This window comes from Orycteropus afer, unplaced genomic scaffold (genome assembly GCF_000298275.1).
Source record: "Orycteropus afer afer isolate SDZICR_OR568_19922 unplaced genomic scaffold, OryAfe1.0 scaffold00092, whole genome shotgun sequence".
In the NCBI taxonomy this organism is placed as follows: domain Eukaryota; kingdom Metazoa; phylum Chordata; class Mammalia; order Tubulidentata; family Orycteropodidae; genus Orycteropus; species Orycteropus afer.
In genome coordinates, this window is record NW_006921679.1 from 10,054,875 (window position 1) to 10,079,178 (window position 24,304).

The 24,304-nt window shown below is 41.8% G+C and overlaps 1 protein-coding gene across 1 annotated transcript; it reads right to left on the reverse strand.

Moving 5' to 3' along the window:
• Nucleotides 1-16,851: 16,851 nt before the first annotated feature.
• On the reverse strand, nt 16,852-23,928 carry RNF6 (ring finger protein 6). The gene is given in 3 exon segments (XM_007942523.2): nt 16,852-18,593; nt 22,057-22,161; nt 23,694-23,928. Coding segments are annotated over 3 exon segments (2,082 nt in total).
• Between the last annotated feature and the right edge of the window lie 376 nt (nt 23,929-24,304).

Genomic DNA, 24,304 nt, shown 5'->3' on the forward strand with positions numbered 1-24,304 from the left:
TGGCACTTTGAACTTGGACTTAAAGCCTCCAAACTGAGAGAGTATACCCCTGTTTGTTAAGGCCATCCCATTTATGGCATATTTGTGTCAGAGCGGCACTAGGTAACCAGAACAAGACACTATCCAGAAAATAAGGTTATTTATGCAAAGAATTGCTTGTAAAATGTACTTGCATTAACCAAACATGGATCAAATGTACTCAACAATATATGGGACTCTGATCCTTAAGTGGTAGAGGTATTAATTATATTACTTAAGAGTAATAACTAAGGGAGCTCTGGTGGCATAGTGCCTAAGGCATTTGACTGCTAACCAGAAGGCTGGTGGTTCAAACCCACCAGCCACTTCTCGGAAGGAAGATTGGGCAATCTACTTCTGTAGTGATACCACCTTGGAAACCCAAGGAGGGGTCTCTATGCTCCAACTCGACAGCAGTGAGTTTATAGCATAACTAAGAGGCAGACTTAAGTTGAGATTTCCCAAGATAATCCCATGAAGTGCATTGAGTGCCTGAGATATTATGTTCCTATCTAAAAGTTTGGTCTCATCCCTTACGAGCCAGTTGACTGATGCTTAGTATTACAGCTGTGGATCAGTCTGAAGGATGCAGGAACTAACTCTTTATTTATTTAATTATTATATTGTGATTTGGGTGCAAACTTGTTTTACATTCAACAGTTCATGCACATTTGATTTCATGGCCCTGATTACCATCTCCATCCACAAAAAACTCTCCCCACCTCCCCTCCCTGTGACTACCACCCTCCCTGTGCCCTTCTTAACAATGCATTCCTGTCTGTCCAGATTTCCCTCTATGTGAATGCTGCCCCTTTGGTGTCTCATGGCTGATTGATCTGAGGGATGCATCTCCCTAGAATAGGTGGGGGCATTGCCCGGGGGGGGGGGGGTAGATATCCTGCGAGTAAGTCTATCTACTTTTGGGCTGAGAGCCAATCCATGGAAGTTAGTCCAGTTCTAGGCCCAATGGGTAACCCAGGCCATAGTCTCAGAGGTTCCACCAGTCTCTATCCAACCAGTAATTCTGGTCATTTTTGTGTTTTTGAATTTTGTTCCACATTTTCCCTCCCCCTCTATCCAGGATCTCCAGTTTTGAGCCCTTTCTGAGTGGTTGACATTGGTAGCCAGGCACCATCTAGTTCTTCTGGTCTCGGGGTTGTGGAGGCTGAAGTCCTAGTGGTTCATCTTATCTTTGGGGTAATTGTTTCCAGCTGACTTAGATTTTCTTCATTCTTCTTTGCTCCAGAGGAGAGAAGACCAATAGTTGCATTTTAGATGGCCAGGGACTAACTCTTTATTTACTTCTGGAACCACAATGAGAAGTCACCTATGACCCAGACTGTAGAAGAAAAGGAGGTAGGTACCATTCTGTCTGGTAGCATAGTACCTAAGGCATTTGATTGCTAACCAGAAGGCTGGCAGTTCAAACCCACCAGCCACTCCTGGGAAGGAAGGTTGGGCAATCTACTTCTGTAGTGATACCACCTCAGAAACCCAAAGAGGGGTCACTATAAATCAGGTCTGACTCAACAGCACATAACAACAACAAAAACAACACCATTCCGTCCTTATTTTGAAGGTGTAACTTCTCATGCCATGTTTAGCCATCTGGCCAAACTAAAGCGACTCCAGCTGTGAATTAGGAGGCCCAAGGTCTGTCTTCTTCATAAACATTTACAGCCTTGGAAACCCTATGGGGCAGTTCTTCTCTATTGTGTAGGGTCACAATGTGTCAGAATCAATTCAAGGGCAATGGGTTAGTGATTATTATCATGAGCACACCAGAATGGAGCTATCAGCATCCTCTCCCCTTCTAGACTTTTGCCACTAGAGGACGGTCAAATCAAAGTCATAAACAGATGATTTTTAGAATTCATGTTCCCTTGCAATGTCTTGTTATTTATGAAACAAAGATCAGAGAGTTTTGTGGCTATACTAGCTTTCTGAAAATCCAGGAACCACTATGAGTCCAGAAAAGACATTGGTTGTTAAAATTCAGAGATAGGATATTTTAACAATGATATGTGTCTGTGGTAGTTAAGGTTATGTGTCAACTTGGCTGGGCCTGGTTTTGAGTGGCTGGGCAGCTAGATGTAGTGATTCCCCATGATGAGACTGGTAATCAACTCCACGGTGGAATCTACTGTGAGCAGCTGAGTAGCTGTCTTAGGGATCTGGTCTGCTCCCAGTGTATAAGGAGGAGATTTAGGAATGGTCTCCAGCTTCTGGCACGTTTGACTCCTCCATGTAGCCAAGTCATTGTTCAGCAGCCTGCCATGGTGTCTCCTGATCCTGGGACTCTTAATGGACTTGAATCAATGGCCTGCCAGGTGATTGCTAATATCCAGACTGTGCCATTTTATTTGTTGACCTTGGGCTTGTTAGCCTCAGCAGCCATCAGCTGCTTCAGTAAAGAGATACCTCTAGCTCCAGTGGGCCAGGAGCAAGAGGCAGAGCTGAAGTCCAAGGGTGAGGGCCTTTCACCCAGCCCCTACAGCTTGGCACTCTCAACATGGACTGCTAGCCTCCAAAACTGTAAGAGAATAAACTCCTGTTTGTTAAGGCCACCCTTTTGTGGTATAATTTCTGTTAGAGCACTAGTATCTCTTATCTCACAAATGCAGTATAATGCAACACGCTGCTGTCAAATCAGATCTGACTCATAGTGGTATCACTACAGAAGTAGATTGCCCAACCTTCCTTCCAAGGAGTGGCTGGTGGGTTTGAATCGCCAGTCTTCTGGTTAGCAGTCAAATGCCTTAGGCACTACACCACCAGAACTCCTTGTCTCACAGCGTCTATTGAATAAAAGAACAAAGAAACAAACAATGACAGAACTTTTAACTGATTATCAGAAGTACACATTTTGCTGTAAAGCTGGAGGAGAGGGTCAATGGCCAAGAATAAATATAGGACACTATGTTTAGAAAGGAAAAACATAGACCCCAGTATCATACTGGCAATAACTACTGTACCCAACTAATGAAGAAAAGTGCCCCAAGGTTAAGCCAAAAGAGCCACAAATTGAATTAGTTTTTAAAAAATCCTTTTACAAGTCAAGTACTAAATACAATGCTACTGATATTTTAAGGAAGTGGGAAGCAAGGGCCGATGGCCAGATACAGGTAAGAGGTAAGTGGGGAGAGAGCCCTCACCCAGGGAGAAAGCAGGAGCACAGTCCCCAAATTATCAAGCAACATGGCAGGCCATTAATTCAAGTCCAGAAACAGTCTCAGGATTGGCAGACAACATGGCAGGCAACTGAGATGAAGATTTGGCCAAATGCAGGATCCAAATGTGCCAAAAAAGCTCAAAAACTCAAGATGTTCTCAAAGTGTCGTCTTATATTCTGGAAGCAGTCCACATCTGTAAGGCAGCTACTCAGCTGCTCACAGTAGATCCCACCATGGAGCTGATTACCAATCTCATCATTGGGAAAAACTACATCCAGCTGCCCAACAACCCAAACCAGGCCCAGCCAAGTTGATACATAACCTTAACTACCACAGGGGTCTAAAGAGGATGTACTTAGCAAGCCATCTGACTTATGCTAGACCTGAGATTCTATGAATCTGTATTTTGTAATTGAATTTCCCACTTTCTTTTCATTTTTAAAGTATTCGTTTTCTTAAGGGCCTGTCTCAGTTTGCTAGTGCTGCTGTTACAGAAATACCCCAAGTAGGTGGCTTTGAAGAACATACATTTATTTTCTCATAGTTCCGGAGGCTAAAAGCAGAGACTCAGTGTGTCAGCTCCTGTGGGCTTCTCTCCTAGTTTCCGGGTGACTGCCAGGAATCCTTGGCATTCCTTTACCTGTAGACAATTCTCACGTGGCTTCTGTCTTACCCCATGTGCGTGTGTGCGTCTGTTCTGTTCGTTTGATAAGACACCACTTATAAGTCCTTAGGGTTAGGACCTGCCCTACTCTGGTATGCCTTTATAAACATCACAAAAGACAACCCCTATTTTCAAACAGGGTCATATTTACTAGTACAGGAGTTAGAACACATATTTTGGGGGATACAATTCAATCCATAACATAGCCTAAGAAATGTAGTCCTAGAATATTTATCTGGTTGATCATGAGAAAATCCTGAAATGACACCTACACTGCATTTGTTATCATCTCTGATCTGAAACTTAGACTTCTTGGACACATGCTATTAAAATTCCTGCAAAAGTGAAACAAAGACCAATACGTCATAGTAACAAGAGGCTGCAGATCTGAGAACTAAGCCTTCCCGAAACAACTTGCTACAGTACTCAGGGTTCCTGGGGCAGCATGATGAATCAGATGAAACTTCCCCAGTGTCCTAAACAGCTCAGAACATTTGTCCCAAATAGATTTTTGTTGTTAGGTGCCCTTGAGTCAGTTCTGACTCATAGTGACCCCGTGTTCAACAGAACAAAACACTGCCCGGTCCTGTGCCAGCCTCAGGATCCTTACTATACCTGAGCCCATCGTTGCAGCCACTGGGTCAGTCCATCTCATTGAGGGCCTTCCCCTTTTTGGTTGACCCTCCACTTTACCAAGCATGACATCCTTCTCCAGGGAATGGTCCCTTCTGACAACATGACCCAGGTCCCTTCTGGCCATTCTCTCTTCCAAGACGCATTCCAGCTGCACTTCCTCCAGGACAGATTTGCTAGCTCTTTTAGCAGTCCATGGTACTTTCAGTATTCTTCACTAACATCATAACTCAACAGCATCAACTCTTCCTCGGTCTTCCTTATTCATTGTCCAGCTTTCACATGTATATGAGGTGATTGAAAATACCATGGCTTGGGTTAGGGGCACCTTAGTCTTCAGAGATATCTTTACTCTTCAGGACTTTAAAGAGGTCTTTTGCAGCAGATATGCCCAGTGCAATACGACATCTGATTTCTTGACTGCTGCTTCCATAGATGTTAATGGTGGAACCAAGTAATAGGAAATCTTTGACAACTTCAGTCTTTTTTCCATTAGAAGAGGTCTTTCCTTATATTGCACTTGAATCATTAACCTTACAAGACCAAGAGTTACACATCTTTTGACAAGGAACTCATGGGTTCATGGCTTTGAAAAATTCTTTGTAGTTGCAAATTGAGCCATTAAATACACACACACACACACACACACACATCTCTTTTCCTTGCTTCTAAACAGCTCCTTTGGTTAAAGTATTTAAACTCTCCAGATCACCAAAAAAGCAAACAAATAAACAAATCTGAGTGTTGGGGTCAACTTTATAAAATCATTGAAGCCATGATTCTCAAACCTTATTGAGAACTCAAAATTATTTCTTATTTCCTATGAGGCCTGGATTATTTCAGAAAATGCCTTTTCATAGGGGTATGGTACACTTGATGGCACACAATAACCACATGGTACACTTTCCTTAGGTGGATGTGGTAATTGGCCTTCTCCATCATGTAGCCCGTCATCTCTGAAACTCGTCTGTTAAACTGGCAAAACCGTTTAGAGCGCTTCATGGTAAAGTTACATCAAATCAGAAAGTGCTTGCTAAAATCACCTCCCAAGACATAAACTCTATTATCAAATAATCACAGGGAATAAGAACTCTTTAAATTAAACTGAAATCCTTTTTCTTTGCCAAAAATAAAAAAATCTGACCCATTCAGAATTAGACACATTAAGAACTAGGCTGTGTAAGAGTTAACCAGCTCTGGGAAGGCTGCCAGGAGCCACCAGGCTGCTTGCCCACTCTGCCATGTTGTTCTTCTGTAATCACAACAGTCAGCTTATCTGTCGGCTCTTTGGCTGGAGGGTGGTTGGGGGTGGGAGACAGTGGAGTGAGTAGGTGGAAGCAGTGAGAGAGAAAAGCATAGCAGAATGTACCCAGCCAAAACCACCATTTGCCAGGTCAGGGCAGGGGTCACTAGGGTTGTTGTCACCCCGTACCCAGAGTGGTAATTCATGGTGTGTTTTGGTTCTCTAATGCTGCTCTAACAGAAAATACTACAAATGGATGGCTTCAACAGTGATTTATTCTCCTATAGTTTAGGAGGCTGGAAGTCTGAGTTCAAAGTGCCAGCTCTAGGAGCTAGGTGAAAGCCCTTCAACCTTGGGCTCTGCCTCTTACTCCTGGCCCACTGGAACTGGAGGCCTCTGTTCACTCAGGCAGCTGCTGGCTGCTAAGGCTGACACACTCAAGGTCAACAAGTAAAATGGCACCGTCCAAAGATGATCAAGCAAATATGGCAGGCCACTAGTTCAAGTCCATATACAGTCCCAAGATTGGCAGACAATATGGCAGGTCACTCACTGATGACTCAGCCACATGCAGGATCCAAATGTACCAATGATCAATGACAGATACATAGACCAATGGAATAGAATTGAGAACCCAGATATAGATCCATTGACCTATAGTAAGCTGATCTTTGACAAAGGCCCAAAATCCATTAAATGGGGAAGAGAATGTTTGTTTAATAAATGGTGCTGGCAAAACTGGATATCCATTTGTAGAAAAATTGAACAAGATCTGTACCTCACACCACACACAAAAACGAACTCCAGATGGATCAAAGACTTAAATGTGAAACCTAGAACTATACAGTTCATCAAGGAAAATTTAGGGTCAAATTTAAGGGCCCTAATATATGGTATAAATAGACTATCAAGCATAATTCAAAATGCACCAACAGTAGAAGAGAAGCCAGATGATTGGGACCTTCTAAAAATTAAATTTTTATGTGCTTCCAAAGATTTCTCCAAAAGTCAAAAGAGAACCTACAGATTGGGAAAAAATATTTGGTAATAACATATCTGACAAGGGACTTATCTCTAGAATTTATAGAACACTTCAACACCTCAATAACAAAAATCCAATTAAAAAATGGGCAGAAGACATGAATAGACACTTCACCAAGGAGGATATTCAAGCGGCCAACAAACATATGAAGAAATGCTCACGATCATTAGCTATTAGAGAGATGCAAATCAAAACAACAATGAGATACCATCTTGCTCCAGCACTAGTAGCAAAGTTCAACAAGACAGAAAATAACAAACGCTGGTGAGGTTGTGGAGAGATTGGGACTCTCATACACTGCTGGTGGGACTGTAAAATGGTACAACCATTGTGGAAAGCAGTATGGAAGAAGTGAGAGCCATAACAAGAACAGATATATGCACGCCGATGTTCATCGCAGCACTATTTACAATAGCCAAAACATGGAAACAACCTAGATGTCCATCAGCTGAGGAATGGATAACCAAACTATGGTACATACACACAATGGAATACTATGCAATGTTAAAGAATAATGTAGAATCTGCAAAACACCGCATAACGTGGATGAACTTGGAGGCCATTATGCTGAGTGAAATAAGTCAATCACAAAAGGACAAATATTGTATTAGTCCATTATTGTAAAAGTTAAGGAAAGGTTTATCTATTGGAGGACATTTTCTTTGTTGGTTACCAGGGGTGGGAGGGGAGGGGAGGGAGCGCTGTTAGATAGATAGAGATAAATATTGATTTGGGTGAAGAGAAGGGCAATGTACCAAATGTGAGTGACCAATATGGCAGCATTGAGGATGAGAAAGACATAGAGAGGCACATGGGCAGTACAGACAACAAATATGAACCCTTTTGCATATACAGTACTGAGTTGTCAGTGAAAGCAAACATGGGTATATGGACAGATAGATAGGAGGACAGGCTAAACAATTAGGTATGTCTAAATGGGTAGTGTATCCAAGATCATATATAGGGTTGGCAGACAATGGTCCTATAAGTTTATGTGAATGATCAGAATTCCCAGGTGTATAGTAGAGCTAACAAGGGGCAAGGTTATGGTCATTGCTTAGTCACAGCCAGCTACCCAGAGCGACCAAGTAGTTGATCCTGTGGGCTTGGGACCATAGTCGCAGGGGACATCAAGCTCATTTGCCATAACATACTATACAAATGTACCAAGGAACTCAATACCTTTCTCAAAGCTTCTCCTTATATACTGGGAGCAGACCACATCCCTAAGGTAGCTACTCAGCTGCTCCAGTAGATTCCACCATGGAGTTGATTGCCAGTCTCATCATGGGGAATACTACATCCAGCTGCCCAGCCACTCAACCAGGCCCAGCCAAATTGACACACAAACTGAACTACCACATGGTGTCACCCCCCCAATGGACCTCCTCCAGTACCAGACCATAGAGAATCCTTAATAACATTTATTATCATTTTTAATCATAGAATTCTGTGCAACATAGTTGTAAATTCCTTAGATGTAGTATTTCCTAGATTATAGGAATACTAACAACAAAATTATAACATCTTTCTATGTTGAATCACATTATTAGTTACAACGTTATTAGCAACGGAATGGAACTTCTGTTTCATTTTTTGACTTTTTCTTTTCTTTTAAATACTACTTCATTCTCAAAAAAGTCATTGATATGGGCTCACAAATACTAATTACCATAATGTAGCTAAGCACCTGAAAATATGACAAAATCAGCAACAATAAAAACACTGGCAACAATGAAAACAGTAATGCATACTTGTAGCCCATGCAGACAAAACCATGTGATTCATTGTAATTGGGTAATAATAACAACGCTGACCAGAGTGTTTCAGAATGTTCACAAAGTAAATTAGCACAGGTTTTACCCTGGTAGGTATCTTGATACATGTAAGCTGGACTTAATAAAGAATATTTTTGTTATTTTAACTAACTACAGGGATATTTCAATAAGAAACAATAGATTTCAGCTGAAACATTGCACAAAAATTTTACAGACAATCCTTTTAGTTTCATCCCCCCTGACAGTGTCACTCAGTGTGGCCTGCACCCCTGGTATGTGCCTTGTGATGCCACTGGGGCAGGGTGTCCCGAGGCAAAGATTTGGACATTGGCTTAGCCATCTGGTAAGTAGATACAGTGTGTGCCTCTGGGAAGGGCAGTTTGAGGACAGCATGCTTCACAGAGTCTTCAAGCACTAGCCTTCGTGTCTTAAAAATATTTCTTCTATCTCAGTTTTGTCCTGTCTTGTTTGTGAACTTGCAGGAGTATTGGATTTTTCTACATTGGACTCCACTTGAACAGTCTTTTGGAAACATGCGGGGTTATGGTTTTTGTCATTTTTGTGAGATGGTCTGGGACCCTTTCCCCTCTTACCTTAAACCACAAACATGTAATATTACTTCCATGGGAAATACATTCCAAAAAAAAAAAAAAAATCTTATAAATAAGCTGTATGCATGTCATTTGTAAGCTGGGGTCTACCTATGTATTAAGGAGCTCTGCTGGTGCAGTGCCTATGGCATTTGACTGCTAACCAGAAGGTTGGCAGTTCAAACCCACTGCAGAAGAAGGAAATCCACTGCCATAAAGATTTACCACCTCAGAAACCCAAAGGGGGTCCCTGTGAGTTGGAATCGACTTGATGGCAGTGAGTTTGTTTTTGTTTGTTTGTTTTTTGACCTATGTATTGAAATGTGTGCATTTGGTTATTAAATATTTATGGAGTGACATACTGTGTCCCAGGCATCATGCTAGGTGTTGAGGATAACTTCAAGGAGCTCACAGTCCATTGGAGAAGACACTGTATAGCCACAGCACATAGATGGGAAAATAAACAGGGCTGCATTGTGACTTTCATGGGCCCTAGGCACTGTTGCCTTCATGGGCCCCTTCCTCCATAAAAATAAAAATTAAAAAATTGAATATTATATAACTGTGATGGTATAAAGAGGAATATAATTCAGGGGATATTATGTTTTCTTCTTCTGAGTTAAAAAAAAAAAAATTGAAACATTTTCATGGGCCCATCAAAGTATCATGGGTCCTTGGCATTATGTCTACTGTGTCTAATGGTAAGTTGACCTGGAGAGCAGCATACAATGAGTGACACTTGAGGGGACAATTAAAGGATGAGTTACAATTATCCAGAAAGGCAAGAAGCAAAAAGCCATTTTAGGGAGACAGAGCAGCAGGGGTAAAACCTTTGAAGTGTAAAGGGCTGGGTGAAGAACCCTAACCCCAATTCAGTAATTGATAGGAAATGAGGTTGGAAAAGTAAGACAGAGACCAAAGTATGAAGAATCTTGGATGCAATTCTAAGAACAGGGGAACTGATGGAGAAATCTGGGGAGTGACATGTCCAAATGGACCTTGTAGAAAGACTACATTGAAGTGATTGGAAAGACAATGGGTGACCATGTTAAGAACTGACGGCAAGAATGTGAGAAATGAGGAGAGCCCTAACCAAGACAATGACAATGAAAGTGATGAGGATTCCCTGGACACAAGGTTGGTCCTTGAATATAAGGGCTGAGGGAGAAGTCTGGGTTCTTATTTGTCTTCTTCCTTCTCAGTCTTTCACTTAGTTCTTGACTGCCCATGAAACACACCAAATCAAATCAATCAACCAACCCAGCTATGGGAAACAGCTACTATCTTTGCTATTTTTCCTGATCATTTCTTCTGTTCATCTAATTAGACTAATTTGTTCTGACTTTTTGACCTCATCTCCAAGCCTTCCTGTTGTAGCACCCTGTTGTTGTTGTTGTTATGTGCTGTCGAGTTGGCCCCAACTCATAGCGACCCCTCCTTGGGTTGCCAAGGCAGTGTCACTATGAAAGTATATTGCCCAGACTTTCTTCCTAGTTAAACTCAATTCTCCTTTGAGGCTTAGCCATATCTTAGTCACAATTTTATACTTGACCTTTGACAGTGATGAATATGAAGTACTTCCAGGCCCCTAAAATCCATCCCAGTCAAGACAGTCCCACCTGGCTTCTATACCAAGGATCAGACTTTCCTGCCTTGATTGAACTGGTGAATGGATGAACCACTGACTAGAGAAAAGAAGGTGAAGAACAGGTTAGGAGAAGATCATTACTTTAGTTCTAGAGATAATGAATCCGAGGTTCCAAAGGGACAACCTACCAAACCAAAAAACCAAGCCCACTTCCACTGAGTTGATTCCAACCCATAGCAACCCCCCATTGGGTTTCCAAGGTGGTGAATCTTTACAGAAGTAGATTGCCCCATCTTCCTTCCATGGACCAGCTGGTGGGTTTGAACCACCAACCTTCCAGTTAGCAGTCAAATGCCTTAGACACTGTGCCACCAGAGCTCCTTAAGGGACAACCCAGTAGACATTATCTTGGGTGATCACAAAGTGGTCCTGGAATACAGGAAGAGGTTCTGAGCTACAGATGGAGATGTGGGAATGTGCAAAAAGCAGTGAACAGAGGAGGCCTGAAACTGCTATCCTAAGAAAAGGTCTGTTTGCAAGGTTGGCCCTTGGCTGGCATCTGGGAATTTGGGTTTTGGATGTATTCCTGCCATTCTCTAACTGATAAGGGTGTTTACCGTGCCTAAATTACTTGTGCAAACAATATAGTTTAGGCAGCTGATAGGTTTGAACTGCTGATTTTTGGTTATCAGCTGAGCACTTTAAACACTGCATCATTAGGGCTGGTGAAGAGTGGCTACCTACGATAACTAAACCTGACAAAATCCAAGCTAATGGAGAAATGGGTTCTACCTAGAGGACGTCAGGTCAGAGTAGCTAAATTTTAGTTTTACTTTGCAATATGGAAGTTGTATGTGAATTTAGGTTAATCTCACTGGGGAGAGAGTATGTTTGAAATTGCACAGAAGATAGCGGGATTATGATTTAAAAAAAAAACTAAACCCACTGCTATCAAGTCAATTCCAACTCATAGCAACCCCGTTTCCAAGGCTGTAAATATTTATGGAAATAGATTGCCTTATCTTCCTCCTGCAGTTGGTGAGTTTTGAACCGCTGACCTTCTGGTTAGCAGCCAAATGCCTTACCTATTATGCCACCAGAGCTCCTTTGGATTATGGTTAAACAGGAGGATTTTTGCAATTAAATGTATGAGAAGGAGTGCCTATGTACTGGGCAGACAAGAAGTTACTCCATTTTCAGATGAGATATTACAACAACATACGGAAACATACACAAGAAAATGTTTTTCTTTTTTTATTTTCCAGAAGAAATGTGATGTTATTAAGAAAGAAAAAAAGAGTGAAAGAGAGAGAGAGAGAAAGAAAGGAAGAGATCAATTTAAGAGTCTTCTAATCCCATTGCCATCAAGTGGACTCTGACTCATAGTGATCCTACAGGACAGAGTAGAGCTGTCCCATAGGGTTTCCAAGGCTGTCAATCTTTATGGAAGCAGACTGTCACAACTTTCTCCTGAGAAACAGCTGTTGGGTTTGAGCCATCCACCTTCCTGACCTTTCAGTTAGCAGCTGAGCACTTTAACCACTGTGCCACCAGAGCTCCTATAAAGTCTTCAGAGGTTTAATATGCCAAATCTTGCTGAAAGTAATTATGAGTCCACAGTTACTGTAAGGGCAGATATCTTCAGGGATAACATTACTCATAAAGCAAAACCCAAACCCACTGCCATCTTGTTGATTCCAATTCATAGTAACTCTTTTAGGACAGAACAGAACTACTCCATAGGGTTTCCAAGGCTGTAAATCTTTATGGAAGCAGACTGCCTCATCTTTCTCCTGCAGAGCAGCTTGTGAGTTTGAACCTACTGTCCTTTCGATTAGCAGCCTTTTAACCACTGTGCCACCAGAGCTCCTACATTACTCATAACCCACTGCCGTCGAGTCAATTCCAACTCATAACAACCCCCATTGGGTTTCCAAGGTGGTAAATCTTTACAGAAGTAGATTGCCCCATCTTCCTTCCATGGAGTGGTTGGTGGATTTGAACTGCCAACCTTCTGGTTAACAGTCAAATGCCTTATGAACTGCGCCACCAGAGCTCCTTTACATTACTCATAATCACCTTGAAAAAGTCACAGTCTGCCTCTAGAGACTGAGGAAACCATCACCACTGACAACCATCACCATGTCCTTTGGAACATGGACCATTTGGCCTTCTCAGTGACAGCTGGCTCTGCCTTCCTGGGAGTTAAATCTCCAAACAGAGATACCCCAGCTCTGATTTCCTGTTCCACAAGAATGAAGGAGATAGCCCATAGGAGGCTGCAGCCATTGCAAAGGGAATTACTCTTTTTATGTAAAGTGCTATTTCTACACACAGGAGCTCTGGTAGTGTAGTGCCCAAGGCACTTGACTGCTAACCAGAAGGCTGGTGATTCAAACCCACCAGCCACTCCTCAGAAGGAAGGTTGGGCTATGTAGTTCCGTAGTGATGTCACCTCAGAAACCCAGGGAGGGGTCGCTATGAGTTGGGTCTAACTCGATGGCAAATAACAACAACATTTCTACACACATTCTTCCTCCTCTGTCCAGAGATGATTCAAAGGGTGAGATACAGGAAGATTAGCTCATTGGCTGTTCTTGCCTGGCAGTAATATCCACAATACCTTCAGATGCCTCATTCATCTCTATAATATTCTGTCTCTATCCTTCAGGATCAGCCCTTCACCATTCTCCACCCACAAAACACAAAGGATGTACTTGCATATGGAGATTAGTCAGAAAGATATGATATAACAAAGCTTTAAGTTAGAGAAACATCTTTAGGGAAAAGTAGATTAGACTGAAAATGTCCCTGAGGCATCTTTCTCTGCAATGCAGTACAGCATAGTGGGAAAAAAGAAAGTCCTAGAGATAAGTGGCCCTGTCTTTGACTCTCTGAACCCTGCCTCACTTGCCAGAAGTGCCATAATGTCTCAAGGAGATCTTGGGATGTTCCGATTAGGAATTCATGGTAATTACTGAAAACAAAGTAACTTCACAAGAGGGAATAAAAGAAACGAGAAAAATGTAGGAAATGAGAAAAGAGGGTGAAAGGATTTGAGAGGAGACTAGCTGGGAAGCTTGCAGTTTAGAAATAAAAGTTTGCAGAGTGACGACACTGTGAAGAACAAAGGCATAGCACCAAACACAGGCCATTATGTACAAATGAAGAATTTCCAAACAGGTGTTGCTTTATATATTGGACCACAATGGGTACATTGCTGAATATGAGCTACAAATAGGTATCAAGCCATTGTATCTGGTATCAACCTTTGAGAAATGGATGGAAATGCTGAAGAAAATCCTTCTGTCCCCAATTGGTTGGTTGTTGGTATGTGCCGTCAAGTCGGACCTGACTCACAGTGATCCCTCCTTGGGTTTCCGAGGCAGTATCACTACGGAAGTAGATTGCCCAACCTTCCTTCCTAGGAGTGGCTAGTGGGTTTGAACCGCCAGCCTTCTGGTTAGCAATCAAATGCCTTAGGCACTATGCTACCAGAGCTCCCGATACTGATTTATAGGGATACTGATTATGAAATTCATCAAGTGTGATGAGGAATGTTGCATACAGTACCCAAACGAGGTCCACGTGGAATCTCTTCATACAGTTGGTAACACTATCCTCGCTTGCGAAGCATTAAGTCAAACGAAAGATCAATGTCATTTTTTTTATCTCTACCTTTTTCATTCTTTTTTGTGTGTGTGCTCCTTATTTTCCTAACTGATCAGACCAGAGGAGACAGAACTTCCTAAGGAGTATTTGATATGAAAAATAAAATGGTGGCAGTAGTCTCCTGTGCCTACAGGGAACAAATGGGACACTGGTTGAGGTGTGTGGAACAGAGTTGTTTAAGATCAATGTCTACAAAGGTGACCCCTGTAATTTGTGGCAGTTCTCTCTCCTCCACTTGCGTGACTTTCCTTCACCCATGAATATGTAACACTCTCCCATCTTCTCACACGAACCGTAGACCAAATGTCTCCCTTTGTTTTCACATCCTTCTCTTTCCAATTTCACTGTTATCATCCACGTTCGACAATAATTGATAACTGATCAAAATAGTAACAATGTCTCATTTTATCACAATAGTTCCATCACCACAGTTTCCTTATTGGTTTGCTTCCCGTCTTGATTCCATTGTGCTCTACTAGACCAATGTTGCTGGAACACCCAAATCATCAAGGACATCTAATAGCTTTCAGTAAAGATTCCCTAGTCTGACACTCAAGAAGCAGCTCTGGCGGTGCAGTGGTTAAAGCATCTGGCTGTTAACGAAAGGCCAGTAGTTCAAACCCATCAGCCTCTCCAGGAAAAAGATGTTAACAGTTTTGCTTCTGTTAAAGATTGACAGCCTTGGAAACCCTCTAAGGCAGTTCTACTCTGTCCTCTAGGGGCGCTGTCAGAATCAACTCAAGGGCAGGGGGTTTGGTTTGGCTTTTGACTTACAGCCTTGGAAACCCTATGGGACAGTTCTACTCTGCCCTTTAGGGGTGCTCTCAGTCAGAATCAACCTGATTCTGTGGGTTTTTGGGTAACATTCAAAATCTTCAAATCTGACCTATCAACCTTCCTAGCCTCATGTCCTATGACAGCCCTATGTAAACCATTTACTACAAACAAAGGAACTAAAAGCTTTCACTGCAGGTGTTCAATGCACTCCTTATCATTCCTGGGCAGGCATGTGACCTACTGAATTGAATATAATCACTAGTCAGAAAGAAACATGAAGTCTTGAGATATATCTACCTCTCACACACCTGGCCTTGAGGTATGAGTCTTGTGATTCTGCCCTGGGAGTAGACCACAGGAACACTGTCTCACATATTTCATAAACAAACCTGAAAGTAAAACCATGATTCATATTATGAATTGGCTTCCATTTCTAAAAGCAAAGACGTCCTTTCCAAGAAGACCGAAATTTCTATCTTCTGCTGAATCCTCCACATCTGTACCACTGCCTGGCCCCTAGCAGGCATGAAATAAACAGTTTTTAGGGTGAATAAACCACAGTGGACAAATAGAAAAAAAAAAGGTCAAATACAAATAGTTTTTAATATTTATTGTTAGAAATAGATCTTTAATGCATACTTTGTGTTTATATAAAGTGTACATTCTCTCAAAAGGCTTTTTGCTTTATTAGAAGGTTTTTTGTTTTTTTTTTTTTTGGCCTCCAAATGAACTTAACATATCTATGTATTTGATTCTGTTTAGACATTTTAGATTTTAAAACTAAATTCAAGAAACCATGCATATTATGTACCTTACTTAATAACCCAAGGAATTATTTGCACTTTCCAAAAAAGTCACCAAAAAGGCTGAACTGAAGTTAAATAACCTCTATGTACTAAAGCTTCCATTTTCCATTTCTGAATAAAGAAAAATACTCATTCAATATTACATATTGCTTGTCTAATAAGTCAGATTGTCAGAGACGCACCAGTAAATTATCTCTATTTTTAAATGACACCTTAATCTACGTCCTCCCAGAGATGTTCCTGCCAATATCAGCATTGTGCCAGATGCAGAAATAGCCAAAACAAGCTTAAATAAGAACCAAACTGGTCATTTTCAGATTGGAAATTTTAACCTAAAAATTCTCTTTCTATATATACACACATATGGTCTGCTGAACATTTCAAGTAATTTACATTAATTTAGCAAACATCCAGCCACTCTTCCACGAAAAGGTATTGTCTTTATCATAAAAAGTTAATGAAAGGCTTATTTGGACGTCCATGTGTGGACAGAGTACACGAAACGTTAAAGTCCCAGAAAAGCCTGCTGGACTCCTAAGAAAAAGAAGACTGATCTTCCACCCGCTGAAGTCTGCAGATAGAAAAGTGCTTAGCAGGACAAAATTACCAAAATAAAAACATTCTCAAGGTTATTTGGTTCTAGCAATATTAACTTCTCTGTACTTTTAGATAATTTAATGTTTGCCTTTGAAATTTATATAAATTTCCTTTTTTCACAAGTTACAAAAAGCACGCACACACAAAACAACAGTTCAAACTGTAATCTGTTATTTTGCATCCTGGTTCATTCGTCACGAGTCAGTCAACAAGAGAATGCTTGCACAGGCAGCACCTCTGAAACGCAGTATTTGAACAGGGGCCACCGCGTCATCCACTGTTGGCCGCGCCGGACCCTAGCACAGGCTGCCGGCAAATCGGACACGTGCAGTTCTCCGAGAGCCAGCGATCGATACAATGGATGTGGAATTCATGCATGCAAGGGAGCTGCCTGAGTTTGTTTCCAGTCACGTAGTCACTGATACACACACTACAGCCTTTACTTAGCTCACTGTCAGTACCATTATGCTCATAGTTCCGGGTGGAAAGATTGTCAATTTGCTCTTTGGTTAAACCCCGTATACGATCGTCACCATCCCCCTCACTGAGTAAAAAGAAGTGAGCAAGGCGAAGGATAGGTAGTGCTCCAGTTTCCACTACGCTGTCTGCACTCCTTGGCTGCCTGTCACCTCTACCGTCACCTCGCTGGGCATGAGGCTGGCTGGTGTCACTGTCACCATGCATTCCAGTGCTGTCTTCTTGGGCCTGCCAGTCGCTGTGCTGGCTGCTACCGGTGACTGTGCCTAAGCCCCTCAGGTCCGAGGGCATCTCTGGTAAATGCTCACCACTGCTCTCAATCTCAGACTCGGATTCAGCCTCCATTAGAGAACTCAGTTCTCCAAATCCAGTCATGATCTGCCTTAAAATTGACCGCAGAGCCACTGAGGAGGGCTCAGCAAGCTCATTCTCAGAAACTCTACGGAGAGGAACTGTTATGGTACTAACATAGGTTCGAATACCTGACCGCTCTAAACGGGAAATGGTTCGGCGAAAGCCCCCACCATTGTTTTCAAGAGTGACTGTATTTTCTGCTAGTCCTGCTCTGGATCGGGTTCTATTTGCAATACTGTCCCGATCTCTGTTTTCTCCCGGGCGCATCCTTCTGACTTGAAGGTCCAGGGTGATGGTTGGATGTCGTCGCACAGCAGAGGAGGACCTGGTAGGTTCTTCTCCTTCTTCCACGGTTATTCTTGACACAAGTCTTGAATTAGAGAATGGGGTGTATGGAGAACCTCTGGGGTCCCTATTACGCTCACGAGTTCCTCCTCTCCTCCTACCAGACCTTCTGGTGGTGTGCTGTGAAGGCCTGCTTTCCCTTTGTGAACTACGATGAGCAGTGTCACTCTGTCTCTGGATCGGTGAACGGCTTCTACTACTGAAGGAAGACCGTAATCTTATTGGCTCTAATCTTTGGTTTGTATTCCTCACTGTGACATTAGTTCTAGCCTCGTTTTCCCAAACATGTGCTGCTCCAAATCGCTGCCCCTCCCTTTGTCTGAGTTCATGAGCCCCTGGTTGGTCTGTGTGATCACTGAAATTGGCATGGGGAGTATGAGTCCTGGGAATGCCAACTGGTTCCCCAACCCCACTTCTTAATCCTCCCAACGTTGAGGAAGATACTTCTGCTGAATTCTGCCCCCTTGAACCAAGCCTAGACCTTGGCATGTTGGAATTATTACCACTGAGACTCACTGAAGTCTGGCTTCTTGTTCGCCTAGCCACAGGACTGCTTGATCTCTGATGTCTATTTCTATCAGGATCTCTACTAACATCTGAGAGTGGAATGCTGCCCGTAGCATCTTCTCCATAAATTTCAAATCCTCTATTCTCGTGATTTATGTGGATTTCCAGACTAAATCGAAACTCTCCACTGTTTGGGTTTGTACGACTCACAGCTCTCCAACTCTGGTTTCCATTCTGTCCACTTCGAGTTGCATTTCCGGTACGGCGAAAGGTGTTCAACCATTCTAACAGAGAATCTTCATTTGAGCTTTCTCGAGGCACTTCTGAGTCTGAAAAACAAAAACTTAAGATCAGTTCCTAAAAACTAAAAACCAAAGTGTGTATTACAGTAAATTATATTTAAGAACATCTGCAATTTTAATGAATGAAAACAACAAAAAAGTTAACTGAACTTTTTTAAAAGTATATACTACTATATTATAAAACTTAAATACTACTTCTGCATTACAAAAGATTCAACACTATTTATCTAAAGTTGTGGAGAAATGTCCACTCCTGCTTTTTATATGCCTGTGATTGGCAAAACGTCGTGGCAGGTGAGGAAAGCACCAAACACCAAAATCGTACATTTAAGTTACTTTATTTAAACTATCAGTAAACTGTCGTGGCAAAACTTTATTCATCCTACAACTGTAGAATCCTTCAGATAGAATCAAGTCAATCAGAATTTTTGCAAGTAAGTATTTTTGGAACCTGAAGAATTTTATCAGGAGCTCTGGTGGTGTAGTGCCTAAGGCATTTGACTGCTAACCATAAAGCTAGAATTTTATCATATTTTTCAGGAACCGCCAAAAACATAGACCTCAGGAACTATGGCTTTCTGAATATTATGTCAGAACCACATTACCGGCTTTATGTGAAGCTGGGGAGAGTTTAGGCAAGCATCCCAAGTTCTCTTTGCCTCCATGCTTATCCATAAATTGGAGATAATAACAGCATCAATCTCTTAGTGTTATCAGGAGGATACATTAAGATGCTGTGTATGAAATAATTAGCACATTACCAGGCAAATAGCAAGCACTCAGTAAATGTTAGTCGCTTTATACAATATCCCTGATGGTACAGTGGTTTAGTACTTGGCTGCTAAATGAAAGGTTGGTGGTTCAAACCCACCAGCTGCTCTGTGGGAAAAAGATGAAGCAGGCTGCTTTTGTAAAGATTACAGCCTTGGAAACCCTATGGGACAGTTCTACTCTGTCCTATAGGGTCACTATGAGTCAGAATTGATTCAACAGCAATGTGTAACAAAATATAATAAAAATATTTACTGTTCATTTAGAATGTAAAATTCACAAAGACAGAGTTTCTCTTATTTTATTCAGTGTTAAATCTCTTAGCATATAGACCAGTATGTGGCACAAATTAGACTCTCAGTTGCTATTTGATGAGTAAATAAATTTAGAAACATATGTAGATAAGCTTTTGTGACTATGATACTGTTTTTGTGCCAAACTGAGATTTTTCATTTTTAACAAACTGCAAAACTCAATAAAAACCATTCTTATCCACAGTAATTTTACAGACTTACACCTTAAAGTTTGTTCCACTCAAAAAATATCTATTAAATGCAACAGATCTGGTTTCATTACTGTAGTCGTTCTCTCAAAAAAGATTTAAAACAGTGAAGTTACTGTAAATCAGCTGCCGGTGCCAAAAAAAATAAAAATAAAAACAGCCACTTTAGCCGTGTTATGAAGAAAAGCCACCTGCGAGGAATGCATTTTCCAGTAAAGTATATACAAAAAGACCACTACCAACAATTGTACCAATATATAAAACTTACATATCTGAAAACAAAGTAGAAAATAGTCTCATACCCAATTTCCATTTTAATTTGAGGAAAAAAATATAGGTAAAAGGTAGGTAAACATTAATCATTTGAATGTTACTTTCCCTTTTGATTAGTTAGAATGTAATGCTGATGGTATATGTGAGTTTGCCGACCATTAAGCAATATCTGTTCTACCCGTCTCCACTGGGACAGCACCATCACTGAGCACGTGCCAGCCCGTTCCCGTCTTCACTGGGACAGTGCCGTCACCGAGCACGTGCCAGCCTGTTCCTGTCTCCACTGGGACAGCGCCATCACTGAACATGTGCCAGCCTGTTCCTGTCTCCACTGTGACAGCACCGTCACTGAGCACGCGCACAGTGTAGCAAGTCGGTGTGGCCATGTGAAGATGTTCTCACCACTGGAATATGAGTGGAAGTCATGCCTCTCACTCCCAGGCTGGTACCTTATGACTATCGGTGGCCTTCTCTGCCTACCAGCCAGTACCCAATGGAGCTGACTTTGCCCAACCACTCAAACAATACCGTACAGTAGCACTGAAATAAAACTTTTTCAACAGCCACATTGCTGATTAAGCTCTTGACACGCAGCCAGTATGACTGAAAAGGTAAATTTTAAATTTTATTCCATTCAGTTACATGTGGCTAGTAGCTACTGTATTGAATGGCACCATTACAGAGCAAGAAAACTAACTGAGGAGGTGGGTCTCAGAAGAATTATGGAGACAAGTTAGCCTGTCTTTCCTGGACTACTAACATGAGAAAGAAAGAAACCCTATCGTATTAAGTCATTGCATATTTGGCCTTATATAGCCTCTGTCCCAATGGATACAATGATCTTAATTTAACCCACCAGCCACTCCCCGGAAGGAAGGTTGGGCAATCTACTTCCATAGTGATACCGCCACAGAAACCCAAAGAGGGGTCGCTATGAGTTGGATCTGACTCGACGGCACATAACAACAATAACAACATTAGTAATCTCTGGGGAGACGCAAGGGGCTGGAGGGGGGGCAAGAAAGTTGGCTTTTATTTTAATTCCACATACTTCTGTTTAGTATGTTTTTTTAATAAGCCCTTTGTTTTTTTACAAGAACTTCTTATCCTATGGCTCAGTGCTTGTTCAAGAAAATGACCAAACAAACAAAAAGAACAATAAAACAAAGAAACAAAAAGAGGTGTCCTGACTCTGTCATTTTATATTCCTCTATACAGAAATTTTTAGTGGCTGGACTTAGGTCACTTTGGAGAAAGTAGTGTGTACATCCCAAGATGAAAAAGAACTACACTCCACTCCGACACACACGGGATCATGAGTCTGAACGGATTGGAAGGCAACTTATCGGTTACGCTGGTAATTAACTTAACTGTATACTATTTCAGCCACTCCTCGGAAGGAAGGTTGGGCAATCCTACTTCCGTAGTGATACTGCCTCGGAAACCCAAGGAGGGGTCGCTATGAGTCGGGGCCGACTCGACGGCAAACAACAACAACAACAATACTATTTCAAGCTCCCTGAAGGCAGTGTATGCACAGAGACAGCTTTCTTTTTATCTGTCCTTCAGTCCCTAAGGAATCTGTTTTTACAAATACCTACTACCCACTGCCATTGAGCTAATTCCACCTCATAGTGATGGACCAGAACTGCCCCACAGCGTCCCCAAGGCTGTCATCTTTACGGAAGCAGACTGCCTCATCTTTCTCCCTCAGAGCATCTGGTGAGTTTGAATCACTGACCCTCTGGTCAGCGGCCCAATACTTTAAGCACAGCACAGCCAGAGCTCCTTTGTTTTGCAAACATCACATGCATAAGTATTACCAGAAGTAGTATCGCATCAAAGCTGGAAAACAGCACAAACAAACATACTATACAAGAGCCCCTCATTTTTCTGCAATCGCACCAGCCACGCTCATTCCCTATGGAAAACAGTCCACAGTACCTCTGGGATTTGTCCCACTTTCCCTGTTTCTCAAGTCAGGCTGGGATGCTAGCTGTTCCTTGACTCCATCTAACCGCTGCTGTAGTTCTTCTGATGTTACTTCTCCTGAAACATGAAAATATCGCTCACTTTAAATTAAAAAAAAAAATTATAAATTACCAAGTTTTATGAGAACTTGTGAAGGGTAATAATCTTTACCAAGCTGTAGAAGAACATGTCTTAAGGTCTGTATTATATGTTCAGTACACTGAAGAGAGTGAAAAACAGTCGATGCAAATATACATTAATTTTTATTCCAGTATATTAAAATATTTAATGTAACTGATACAATGCTCTCAGTTGACATGGTTAAGAACCAGAGAGATAATTCTGTAGATTTTAGTGCAGAGTTCAAAAAGAAATTAAGAAGGGACTATACCTAGAGGAAACTTAAAACCCGTATGTGAATTTTACTCTAATATGTCTTATATGGGTCATCAATACACAATTTTATTTCAGTGAGTTCATGCCCTTGTAGCAAATTTATGGAGCACAATCAACTTTGGGGGAGTTATTAATTAAGCTGAATAAACAAACTCCCCAAAAACAGCCAGAATTGGATTTTAAATCATAATATCTCTTTTGTGCAAGTATTACGTGAGATAGAGCCATGTATATAATACTCAGCACTGTGACATACAGTAACCTGTTCATTAGTCTGGTATCTGTCTAACAGTGTTCCCTTCCCAATGTTCCCACATACTTATAAAACACAGCAGTCAGTCAGTGATTTTTTATTTCGTTAAGTTCAAAAAGTCCTCAAACTCATAAAAACAGTACGTCATATTTTAGGGGGAAAGGAGGAGGAAAAAAACATTTCTCTTAATTTAAAAATCCTTCCCTTCCTACTCTCTTTACCCATTTCTTACCTAAACCCAACACCATCGAGTTGATTCTGACTCATAAGGACCCTATAAGACAGAGCAGAACTGCCTCATAGGGTTTCCAAGGCTGTAAATCTTTATAGAGGCAAAGCCCAAACCAAACCCACTGCAGTGGAGTCAATTCCAACTCATACCTGCCCTCAAGAGTGGACTGGAACTGCCCCGTAGGATTTCCAAGGCTGTCAATTTTTATAGAAGCAAAGCCCAAACCCACAGCGCCCCTAGAGAACAGAGTGGAACTGCACCAGAGGGTTTCCAAGACTATAATCTTTACAGAAGCAAAGCCCAAACCACACCCACTGCCATGGAGTCGACTCTGACTCACAGCGCCCCTAGAGGACAGAGTGAAACTGCCCCACAGGGTTTCCAAGGCTGTCAATCTTTACAGAAGCAAAGCCCAAACCACACCCACTGCCGTGGAGTCCATTCTGACTCACAGCGCCCCTAGAGGACAGAGTGGAACTGCCCCACAGGGTTTCCAAGGCTCTCAATCTTTACAGAAGCAAAGCCCAAACCAAACCCACTGCCATGGAGTCGGTTCTAACTCACAGCGGCCCTCGAGAACAGAGTAGAATTGCACCAGAGAGTTTCCAAGGCTGTAAACTACTGCCTCATCTCTCTCCTGTGGAGTGGCTGGTGGGTTCGAACGAGCAACCTTTTGGTTAGCAGCCAAAGGCTTTAACCACTGCCCCACTAGAGCTCCTCATTTCTTACCAGGGGTGCCTAAAAGATTATGGTCTCTCATTAGCCGGTAATCTTCATCACTGAGTTCATTGATAAATTGATAATAGGCTTCTTCTCGGTGGAGACGCTCTTGCTGCCACCTTCTTTCATTTTCGTGGTGATTATGGTCTTCAGATGAGGCATCGTCACCACCACCACCACCATCTGTTCTAGATCTAGCCTGATCCATCCTGAGTTATCCTGGTTTTCTGTTCAAACAATACATAGAGGAGTCAAGGCGTTAGTCCTGGACTGCACATGGTTTTGTATTTTGACCTTATCATTTTTGTGTGGTTTTTGTCTTCTTGTCCCTACTCAAATACTTCATTTGCCAAACTTTGTAGATGTACACAAAAAGTAAAATAGTTTCCAGGAGACAAAATACAAATGGACCTACTTCTTTGTCTAAAGCCATAGTTTAAGTCAAACTGGATTTGGTTTCACCACACATTTCCCACATCTGAACCTCCAAGTGATTACTGTATTTTTCTGTATATAACAAATCCACAGAAATAACACACACATGCATATAACGTGCATAGTGCTCACAGGAAACTAACATGACCTCACCAGGTCTGCAAAAAATTGTATGATACGCACAT